General features: G+C 36.3%; 1 protein-coding gene and 1 pseudogene across 1 annotated transcript; both read right to left on the bottom strand.

Annotated features, from left to right (window-relative positions):
* Positions 1–246: 246 nt before the first annotated feature.
* Positions 247–5,294, bottom strand: LOC149492703 (uncharacterized). Its single transcript, XM_089715919.1, has 6 exons — positions 4,918–5,294; positions 3,993–4,801; positions 3,851–3,903; positions 817–888; positions 453–727; positions 247–345 (listed from the first exon to the last, which is right to left on the bottom strand). Exons 5-6 carry the CDS (start codon positions 573–575, stop codon positions 247–249), a joined length of 222 nt encoding a protein of 73 aa, XP_089572045.1. The 5' UTR covers positions 576–727; positions 817–888; positions 3,851–3,903; positions 3,993–4,801; positions 4,918–5,294.
* On the bottom strand, positions 4,191–10,643 carry LOC149492702 (uncharacterized; annotated as a pseudogene).
* Between the last annotated feature and the right edge of the window lie 1,750 nt (positions 10,644–12,393).

Raw genomic sequence — 12,393 nt, 5'->3', positions numbered from 1 at the left:
GTGCACGGCGTGAGGTGAAGGAGCGTGCGTGAGTGATGCTACGCGCGAAAATAAAAAAAAATAAAAAATGGTAAATAATTCAAAAACTAAACAAAAGTCAATATTAATAATGTAAACCATATGAAATCTTAAAAATCTTAAAGTGCATAACACGTTCTTAGTTCTTACTTCCTATTAGTACTATCATACTACTTCATATTATATAATTAACATTAAAATTACTCAAAACTCATCAATCATCAATCATTAATCATCTTGATCCAAATCTTCATATTCATCATCATCTTCCCTCCTAATATCATCAAATTCATCTTCTTGCAATTCTTCCACAAAACCAACATCTTCCTCCTCATCCACAAGTGTTAGAGGATAGGTTTAAACCTAGAAGAAGTAGCTTTTCCTTTTCCTTTAGATAAATGACTAGGTGCGGGTGTAACATTCTTCCCTTTTACTGATATAATGAAATGGTCACTCTCTCCAACTCTAGCAGCTCTACCAACCGCACCCCATGTCAAATTATCATCTTCAAACACAAGTTCATCTTCTTCAACCCCATCTTCATTCATTCTACCCATCAACCATTCGTTACTGTCATCTATATCGATTAAAGAGATGGGGTCAATGCGATCACATGAATCATATCGACGTTTCAATGCTCGATTATACTTCACAAACACCAAATCACTAAGTGTTCTTGAGCTATGCAGTTTCTTTTCTTTGAATGAATCTGCAATGCATTGCAAGTAATTTTAGTCAACACTATAATTAATGTATTTCTCAAGGAATTTCATAATCATGATTAAACTACTAAATTACATGCTCAAATATGCTCTAATTACATTCGTAACCCAATGCACTACAAGTGAGACTCAACACTTTAATATCAAACTGTCATGATCCGTTTCCATAGGCCGGACTGGCACTAGGGCCCAGGTAAGCTTAAGGCTCCCAAGGCCCGTAGTAAGTCTAACTACATAATTCAACTATATCAATGTAAATTTCAAGCATTAAGCTCATATTGCTATGCATAATAAGTCACATGTTTATATTATATTTTTGGCCCAAATCTAACATCTTATACAATTTTATAGCTCGGGCCCAACTGTAATACAATACATTCATAATGTGGGCTAACAGATTCAAACATTCTCGTAAATGATTGTTTAAACATCTGCATTAGTTTATTGATTTTATTCCTACAACTGTGGATTTCATTAATCGAAAAACATAAACAAGTTTTAATACATATAGCGATATAATTTATATAACTACTAACTCTAAAAGTTGTCTAGCTCTGCAGGGAAAGAGACAAAGCTTTAACTGGAACACGAAAGTGTCTAATTCCTAGAAAAGTTAAGCAATGACATGTGAGTTTATAAGGAATAATAATTATTGCACGCACATGCATTCACACGAATGTGAAAATATATCAATCTAGTCATCCGACTATTTATATGGTCATGCAGACAGTCACACAATTGGCATAACAACAGCACTCACAAATATAAACACCTTCACATAATCACATCACGTGGAAATTGGTCTGTGGCATCACTGAAACCCCCTAATGAGCCATCCTCCCACATGGCCCATCCTCTCATAACGTGTACACGAGGGAGCCAATCCCTCATACATGGCCGACCGGTCTAATCCTCACTTGACCAGCCCTCTCATTATTTTTCCATTCTCTCTTTTCTTTTCCATACCAACAGGAGGCCATCATGTGGTTTTCCATATCATCCATATCATATCATTAGGTGCACACGGGGGCGCCGATCTCCCCATACATGGCCGAAAGTATCGCAGATCCCCTCACAAATCCATAGTGACCTACTTCATCTCAGCTCCACACAAACAAAGCATACCATTATCACATCACAATTAATCAAGCATTACAATTAAATGTAAGCAAAACAAACAATTAAATATCATGATGTAAGTGCACAATTAGACATTTACATTCAATTACAATTAAATAAAGGAGTAGTAATTAACAATATTATAATAATTGATCCTTGGAAAATAAATAAATAAATAATAAAATAAATAAAGAACTTAACTTTATTTATTATATATCAAGTTCAAGAATTAATATAAATAAACATATTCTTAATTATTTATTATGACTAGCCTAGATTTTATCAAAATTCTGGCAGAACCTCCCGTAAAATTTGACTAACCATAAATCTCCAGCCCATCCTTCGGGCAATCAATCTAACTAAATTCCTATCCTCCTTCAACAGCCATATCATCATTCAACCCTAATTGGCAAAATTAAAACAACCCTCAATATACAATTTTATGTAGTCTTTCAACTTGATACAATGCGATTATCAACCACCTTTGCTTTACATCCAGGTAATTGGTTTTTTATTAACAAATATTTATTTCACTAACTTTAGTCAATACATGAGTACCATTTATAAAATCCTAGACTAGCCATAATGAACTAGTATTCCAATTAGACTTCAATTAAACAAACTTATCTTATGAGTAACCCAATTCACATTTACTTATATAACAATATCATAATCATATAGAACTAAACTTCCCCTATCTTAAATTCACCACAATAATCAATTGTAGTCGGTATAAGTTAACAATTCCTATAATTCATGCCTCAACCTAATATAACAACAATTTCTAACAGTTAAATCTTAAGTTCAGATTCTCCTAAAACCTTCAATCATGTTCCCAATGATAGTATCAATCACTCTAAATTTTATTATATCAATATCCAATATTCAAATACATATATGCACTTTAATTCCACTCGGCTACCATAATTACCATAAACTTATCAAAGTTAATTTATTTATAAAAGACCAAATATTCTTATTGATATATATATAAAGCTATTCAAATAGTCTAATTTCTTGTTATTTAATTATAACTACTTCAACAATCATCTAACCTAACAAAAATGCTAAAATCTTCTAAATAACCTGTTTTCTTAATTTTTCCAAATTAAGTACATTTATCTATTGAGCGTCCCTAACAGGAATCATATTCAATTAACTATTTATCAGACTCAACTTAATCCACTAATAAATTAATTTCAGATTTATACCAAAAATTTAGAACTGGGTCTTAGAGCGTACCGATCAAAATTTTGGCAATGATTCCACAATCCCTGCCAAGAGAGGAAGATTATGTCCCTTGGTGTCTCGCCGGAGGCTCGTCGCTGGTCGCTAGACCGCATCCGATGCCGCCGTGCATGGTGGTCAGAAGCTCAGACTCCACTAGGATTTTGCGATTCTTACACATCAGGCTCCAAATTCGCTCAAAAGTTCATTTTTTATGTTAGTTGTGCGAGCTCAGTCCTTTATCTGGCAGGATCGGGGTCGCCGGAGAACTAAGGAGCCAGCTATGACGCGACTACATGATCGAGGCAAAATCACAACTCCTGCGACGCTGTGTTCACCGGAGATGAAGGAAAGAATAGAGGAGAGACCGTGCTTCTTCGTTGATGAGAGAGGAGCCGACGTCGCCGGAAAGTCGCAGAGCAGGAGACTCTATTCGATTTCGATCGCGAATCTTCCTACGACAGCCGCTCACACTAGAGAAGAACGGAAAGAGAAACGAGATCGACGTCGTGGCGAGGCCGGAGTTTATAGGTCCAGTTAATTTATTTTAATTGATTTAATATTTAATGCCAAAATAATTCTTAAGGAGTTTAGAAAATGCTCGGTTAAAAGTTGCGATACTATACTTTGGGCTTAGACCCCACTCACGAATTTGGACACGAAATAAGGTTACATAATACTTGCAGCCCACATAGTCAAAATTTATGATTTTTGATTTAATAAAAATTCAAAAGTTTCGAAAATAAAATTATGGGGTGTTTCACAAGCTTGGCCAAATTAGGTGTTGAAGATCCATAACATTTCCACCATTCAATTGTTTATCATTTATTGATCCAAAGCAATTGTTTAAAATGAATATCTAGCAGGTTGTAATTACAAAAGAGCAAAGGTATAAAGAAATACCTAGTGATTTCGTCTTCCTATGCTTAATAGCCGTCTCCATTCTAAATAACCCTTCGACATTTTGATATAAAAAGAAAATTATTCACCTAATCTTGTATTGTTCTTCATGGCTTGGAACCAACCTTTACATTGCAATATATAACCCTTTCATAACCTCATGATGAAGATTAATATCTAAGTTTGAATAAAAAAATTATGGAGTCAACTAGTATCCAGCCGCATGCAAAGGTTGGTGGAGTTGGCATTCCCACCTCAAATTTATAATTTTGAACACTTCATCATATTTTTCTTCATTTTCATTGAAGGACTTTGTAGTTGCCTCTTTAGCTCTATCCATTGCTTCATATATATAGCCCATTGTAGGGTTTCTCTCACCATCAACCAAGCCAAGCACATGAACCAAAGGACCATATATCTTGAGAATGTAGACAATGGATGTCCAAAATGTAGGCATTAAGATGGTCTGAGTTGCTTTTTTGCCTACAGCTTCTTTCGCCCATTTACATGTTGTCCATTCTTCTGAAGTAAATATTTTTCCTAAATTAGCTTTTTCCTTATGTTTGCATTGAATAGTGAGAAAAGTTGTTGCAAATCTTGTGACAGCAGGCTTGACAAGCTCTTTTGTCTAGTGAATTTTCTCAACATGTTTACCACACCGGGCCTAACATAAATGTAAGAATTTAACGTAATAGCCCTTTTCAATGTAGTATTCACATTGGATATTTTCACTATGTCCTCCAACATCAAATTGATACAATGGGCTGCACATGGAGTCCAAAATAATTGTGGCCTCTTTGCTTGGAATAATTTTCCTAATAAATATAAAATTAAACTATACAAGTTTCACACATATAATAAGTGAGTAGCAGTAATTACTTAATAAGTTAATAGTTAATACTATTTATTAAGTGAAAATATGATATTATACCTACAAGTGCATTATTTGATGCGCTATCGGTTACAACTTGCACCATATTAGACTCACCAACACAATCCACCATCTTATCAAGCAATTCATCATCTTTTCTCTAGTCTTTGAATCAAGAAAACTATTCCCTTTAGACAATTCACTACGAAATTGCTCAAAGTATTTTGTCTTTTATCCGAAATTCACTACGAAATTCCTCTTCATAACCATTCACATTTGTTGCACGTCATCAACTTCTTTATTGAGAAGTGGAACTTGAACCTCCAAATTGACTAATAGATTCAATCATCTTAGAAAAGCTAGGGTAAGTCACGACATTGAAAGATATTGCACGTCATACATCCACCTAGCATTGTCCTTATAGCTTTTTCACGCAACTCTTTATAACATAACTCTTTGATAGTTGCTAGCTTCATCTTTGAATCCTTCTTACTAGGAATAAAAAATAAGTCCATGGGACCCTTTTGCCTTAGCCGTTTTCCCATTTGATCCATCTTCATATTCACGCATTTAAAAGTTCTTGAATTTGTTGCTTCCTACAACAATATCGTCCCATTCATCTTCTCCATCAAAAGTAGGTGGATCATGTAAGGAATTGTCTTTTTTCTCATTTGCTTTCTTGATCATGTAATCCCATATTTCTTCTTGCACATGAGGTGGACAATTAGGGCTTTTTTGGTATTACGAAATTCTCCAACAAGATGTTCCTTAGCCCTAAATATTCCACCTTTTGTTCCTTTGCCATAAAAATTGCATGTGATATTATTTTTTGTTGTTTGGATTGGCTAAACGGACATACTTCCAACCGAGGTCTTTCTAACATAACTATCACTTACAGATGCACTAGAAGGCTCCATAAATAAAGACCTATAAATAATTAAAAGACAATTCAGCTCCATGAATTATATATAATATAAGTTCACCAATCAAACAATTATATGATAGGTTTATTGTAGAAATTAAAAAATTTTAAGTTTAATAAGTTTTAAAATAATTTAAAATATGCAATATATATGTATATGTATATTAATAAGTTATTTCAAATATATATGTATATGTATATAAATTCTATTCTTTAAATCCTAAATTTTCAAATTAAATATACAAATGTAAAGTATAATAAAAAATCTCAAAAGCAAGCAACTATCATGGATACCACAAGTATTATTAGCACATTCCCACTTAATGGTTTATTTCATATCCTAATTAAAACTAATTAATTAACTATGTATATAATTGCTTGGGCCTTGGTTGATGCATGAACCATAATAACAGGGCTGGACAACAAAGAGGTTTATAAATAAGAAAAAATCAGCAGAAACAAAACTTATAAAAGAGGAAAATTTCAGCAAGTAACAAGTCAGCAAGAATGAAGCTTAAATTAGGAAAATTTGGGCAGTATAACGACCTGTAAATCAAGCTTTTAGATTTCAAAAAATGGGTAGAAGATGAGAGTGGAGATACCCACAAAGAAAGAGTGAAAAAACCCTAAAAATTTAAGGAAAAAATTCAAAAATCATATCTTTTTGGCTGAGATTGAAGAATTATTTGCTTAATAACACCCACAAAGAGACGAGAAGGCTTTTCTTGGTATAAAAACTTGCCGCTAGCACCAATGAAGCTGACCTCCAGTCACGGGGACGTAGCAAACGGCAAACCACTACCAGGTTTATTTGTTTCTTTGTATTTCAGACCTAGATTGACTTCTTCTTCTCCTTCTATATCTTTCTTTTTTTTTAAAAAAAAATTAAAATCCCATAAAAATCACAAGGACAAAACTTGAGTTTTGCCAAATTTTTTTCTGGCACCTGAACTCTCCTAAGTGCGCTTTTTTTACACCTTTGACTAGGTTCAGGTGTGCTCCTTTACTGTGAAGTGAGCGCCTAGCGTAGGTCGCCCGTCTTTCTAGTCTAGAAGGCTTAAGGCTTTCACCTTGAGTTAGGCGTGCTTTTAACAACTATGCGTTGAGGAAAATCTCTTCGGATTTGATGGACCTAAAGAGGGAAGAAGGCAAGACCCTGAGGTAGTATGTAGCCAGTTTCCAGAGGACAGCTATGCAAGTCGAAAACTTAATGATGAAGTCGCCATCAGTGCAATATCAAAGAACTGTAAGTATAACAAATTGTTTGAAAGCATTTTAGCATTGATCCTCCCTTGTCTTTTGCAAAGCTAATGGCCCAAGCACAACAAATACACCAAATTAGATGAATCCTATGAGGCGCTATAATCAAGATTGCCTAAAGAAGAAAAATCTAGGAATAAAAGGTACCATTCTCGAACTGGTCAAAGGTCACTTATCAAACATCCTCGGGCTGGTCACACAGTAAGGTCTCCTTATCATAGAGAAGACAAACCCTCCATGATAAGTAGTTCACCACACTAAACAAATCTCGCTCGAAAATATTAACCTTGATGAGAGAGAAAGGAAGTAAGGTGCAGCTAAACTTCCCTTAAAAGTTGAAGGAAGACATTATGGGGTACAAAGATAAAAGTAGGTACAATGAGTTCCATAGAAATATCGGTCATGACACCGAAGCATGTAGGCAACTCAAAAAAGAGATAGAATACCTCATTCAAAGAGGCGAACTAAAAGAATTCATAGCTGAAGTGATGTGATGCTAAAAACCTAAAACATCTCGGAGAATAGACAAATAGATAGCTCAATGTAACACTCTAGGTACTATTCACATGATTTTCGATGGTTTTATAAATGGAGAAAGTAATTAAACTAGGAAAAGGCAAGCTTGCAAAATATATTCGCTTATGCCACAACTAGAGTGTGTAGTTTGCAAACCATCATTCTTATATACAGACGAAGGATAATGTCGATACTCCTTACAATAATGAACTAGTCATAAAGAAGTTATAAAGAGCTTTCTGGTGAAAAGAATGTTGGTTGACGATAGTAGTGCAGTAAACTTAATCACCCTAAAATTATTCAAAGCATTAAAACTAGACCAAACGAAGCTCAAACCAATCTGAACCTCATTATTTGGACAATCAGGAAATGTTACTGGTGGAAGGAGCAATTAACATAACTCTAAAGATTAGAGAAGAAGGGATTACTAAAAGACTCAAACCCGAGTTTATGGTTGCAGACATACACTTCCCATACAACGCCATATTATGCAAACTAGCATTGTACGAGCTCGGAGCATTCACTTTAATCAGGTAATTAACGATTAAATTTCATTCTGATAATAATGATGTTATTGCTATCAGGGGTAACCAAAAAGCTATATGAGAAGCATACACGATAGCACTTAATGTGGATGTCCACTAAAGGAACGAACATTAATAAAAAAATGACGATCCATTCGATATTCCACGAGAGAGCTCAGAGTGGAACCAGAACCAATCGGTGAACTCTTGAAGTGGGAAATAGAGCCAAAAATGTATCTAGCCATGGATGCCGACCTCTCCGCAAAAATCCAAAATAGTATCAAAAGTGTGTTAAAGGAGAACTCAGACAACTTCGCTTGGGCGTCTAAGGATATCATAGGAATCAACCTAGAAGCAATTTCTCATAAGCTCAGCATCAACCCAAACTACAAGCCGAGTAAATAGAAGAAACGGAGTCATGGCTGCAAACGATAGTAGATTATAGCTGCCGAAGTAGATAAGCTCCTACAGTCCGAATTAATAAAATAAGTGCACTATCCAGAACGGCTGATGAACATCATTCTAATTCCGAAGCAAAATGGGAAATGGAGATTATGTGTGGACTTCATGTAGACGCTCAAATTTTACCCCTAAAGGCTCAATGATGATAAACCATTTTTTACATAGGTTTAGATCGGGATTCCCGATCGTCCCGATTTTTGAGCCAATGGTCCATGGCTGAGATCATGCATTTCCCTACTCCTGTTCCTCTTTGTTTGTATACTTGCTATGATTGTGTTGTGCTTTATTCATGTGTCATTTAACTTATTTATTATAGCCATATAGGTATATTCTGTTATGGCTCAATCTCGACGTTCAAAGCGCCAAAGAGCGAAGGATTTAAGAGAAGTGCTAGAAGCAAAATAAGCCAAACGAGCTCTTTCCAATGATGACTACAAGGTCGAAGCCCAAGTACCTAAGAGGGAAGCTCCTCCAATTCGAACTCCAACTAAGGAAGACCAATTAGGAGAGGCTTATAAACTCTTGCTTGAAATAAAGCATGCGCAACTCTGAAGGAAATCATCCGTCCCTTTTTCATTAACTTTGATTCCTTATATACTAATATGTAACCCTATAATCTCGGTAACTAACTACTGCTCTACAATTGAGCTACTTAAAATAATAAGATAAACATAAATCTATTTACATACTTTAACACACCCCCTCAGTGTAAGCGGGAGGTTCACGAACGCTGAGATTGGCCCTGAAGTCATCAAACAATATGCGCGGAAGACCTTTAGTAAAAATATCAGCAATTTGGTAACGAGACGGTATGTGTAAAACACGAACCTGCCCATGAGCAACTTTCTCACGTACAAAGTGAATATCCATTTCAATGTGTTTAGTACGTTGATGTTGAACAGGATTACCTGAAAGATAAATGGCACTAACATTGTCACCGTAAACCAATGTAGCCTTGTGCATCGGGAAATGTAGCTCCAAAAGTAAATTACGGATCCAACAAGACTAAGAGACAACATTTGCAACTCCTCTATACTCGGCTTCAGTACTAGACCGTGATAACGTTGGTTGTCGTTTGGAGGACCAGGAAATTAAGCTATCTCCGAGAAAAACACAATAACTAGATGTGGATCGCCTAGTGTCAGGACAACCACCCCAATCATCATCTGTATAAGAAATGAGACTGGACAGTGAAGATTTGTACAGATGGAAACCAAAATCTAGAGTGCCTTTTAAATATCGTAGAATCCTTTTAAGAGCATTCATATGTGTAGTCTTTGGATCATGCATATGCAAACAAACTTGTTACACAGCATAGGATATATCCGGTCTCGTGAAAGTAAGATACTGTAATGCACCAGCTAAACTGTGATAATGAATAGGATCCTCATATGAAGAACTAGAAGAGACACTTAGTTTGGACTTAGAATCAATAGGTGTCACAGCAGGTTTACAAGAAGCCATGCTAGCCCGTTCAAGAATTTCTTCGGCATACTTGCATTGACAAAGAAATAACCCTCCTTTATGTCTAGAAACTGCAATGCCCAAAAAATAGCTCAGAGGACCCAAATCTTTCATAGCAAATTCAGAAGCCAGTAATGACATAATCAATTGACGAAGCTTATCAGAAGAAGCAGTAATGATGATATCGTCAACATATAAAAGGATGTATTCCAAACCACTACCCTTGCTGTAGATAAAAAGAGAATGATCAGATTTTCTATGCAAAAAACCAATTGTAGAAATAAAATCTGCAAACTGATGATACCAGGCACGAGGAGCCTGTTTCAGACCATAGAGAGATTTTTTAAGAAGACACACATAATCGGGATGAACTCGATCTTTAAAACCCAAGGGCTGGTGCATATAAACTGTCTCATGTAAATGTCCATGTAAAAATGCATTTTTAACGTCTAACTGATGAATACTCCATGCTTTAGAAATAGCGATGCTGAGAACAGTCCTGATTGTAGCTGCTTTACCACAGGGCTGAAAGTTTCACCACAATCGACACCAACCTATTGAGACCTGCCATCACCAACAAGACTGGCTTTGTGCCTCTCAAAACCATCAGATTTCTTTTTAATTCTAAAAACCCACATTGAACGAATCACATTGACATTAGATGGACGGGGCACCAACTCTCACGTCTTATTTTTAATAAGAGCATTATATTCATCCAATATGGCTGCTTTCCGATTCGGGTCAGACAAGGCAGCTTTGGGATTTCGGGGAAGTGGGGATGGTGTGACTGAAGTCATCAGATTAAAATGTCATTTGGGCCAAAAAATCCCATGCATGCTTCGGGTTGTGATTGTTCGTGTTGGAGGTGGAACTGGTTAGGCAGAAGCAATGGTTGTTGGTGAGGTACTGGTCGGTGTAACATGATCTGCAGGTTGGAGATCACATCGGGGCTCGATTGTGGAAGGTGTATGCATGGAGCTAGTTGGAACACTAGTATCGAGTGGTAGAAATGGGGAAACAGGAGTAACAGGTTCGGATTGCCGAGAAGGAAAAAAAGCAGCTTGGTTTTGCATGGTTTACTGTAGTAAGGGATGCAAGCCATCATCTAAAAACTATAATGATGAGATGATGGTGTATGCAAAGTGGCAAAAGGAAATTTGGACTCATCAAATATGACATGCCTGGAGATGATTATTTTATTACTAGACAAATCATAACATTTAAAGGTGATCGTAAGGTGCATACTGCTCCTCTGACCTACAAGATGTCGAAGGTTGAAAATATGATGGTACAGGTGATCGTAAGGTGCATGTCATGCATTACAAAGCAGTAATGGAATTGGCAGGTCTACCGTAAAGGGAGATACTAAAGATGTTTCCTACGTCCTTGACCAGGTCTGCTCAGACTTGTTATTACAACTTAGAAAAGAAGGTGAGAAGAGATTGGAACAATCTCACCATAATTTTCTTAAAAGAGTATGCTTACAATCTTCAAATGAGAGTCAATTTGAGGAATTTGGAAGTTACTGCACAAAAGAATTATGAGACCTTTACTGATTATATGGCTAGGTGGAGAGCCAAGGTCACGCAAATGAGGAACTGTCTAGATAGGATCAGATTAAGATCTTTATTTGGGGAACCCTGCTAGCTTTTCCAGAGAAGCTGTATTACATGCCCTTAACTAAATTTTCATAAGTGTATGAGGCTGGGACCACCATAGAAGACAAGATAAAAGAAGACAGAAAGTACGGGAATTGTGTCGAGAATTTTAATAAATCTAATTTTCAAGGGTCAAGTTCGTCTGCAAAGACCCCGAGTGCTAACAAGAATACAACAACTGCCACCTTAGATTTAAGAGATACAAATATCTCACAAAGAAGATTCTCTAACTTTGGAACTCCTCTCTCTAAGGTGTTCGAAAAGGTGAAGTTAGCGGGTCTGCTGCGACCGCTCACACTAAGACCTCCTCTGGTACCTTTGCCAAAGAGTTTTGATCTTAATGCATATTGTCATTCTCAATAAGGTAACAATCACACTATCAATCGATGCCTTCGGTTGAGACATGAGATTCAGAATTTGATTGACGAAGGCAAAGTAACTAACCTAGAAAAATTAAGGCCGAGCACGAGGACTAATCCACTTCCAAATTTTCGTAACATGTCGCCTCCTAAAAATCTTTATATGGTTGAGTCTGGAAAAAATCCCGAGGAATTGATGGCTAAATTTGAAGAGGAGGAAGAAAGAGAGAAGAGAGAGAGAGAGAGAGGGGAGAGAGTTGCTGTTGGAGCAGATCTACGTTACGGTCCTAAATGTATGGGATGATAGTGACGAGGAATGGTTCAACCAAAATGAGGAAGTTTGGGTAGGAAGTGAAGATGAGGTGACGGTG

The sequence above is a fragment of the Jatropha curcas genome, chromosome 11, assembly GCF_041381405.1.
Source record: "Jatropha curcas cultivar XTBG-Jc1 chromosome 11, XTBG_Jcur_1.0, whole genome shotgun sequence".
In the NCBI taxonomy this organism is placed as follows: Eukaryota; Viridiplantae; Streptophyta; class Magnoliopsida; order Malpighiales; family Euphorbiaceae; genus Jatropha; species Jatropha curcas.
This window is presented reverse-complemented; position numbering and strand designations above follow the sequence as displayed.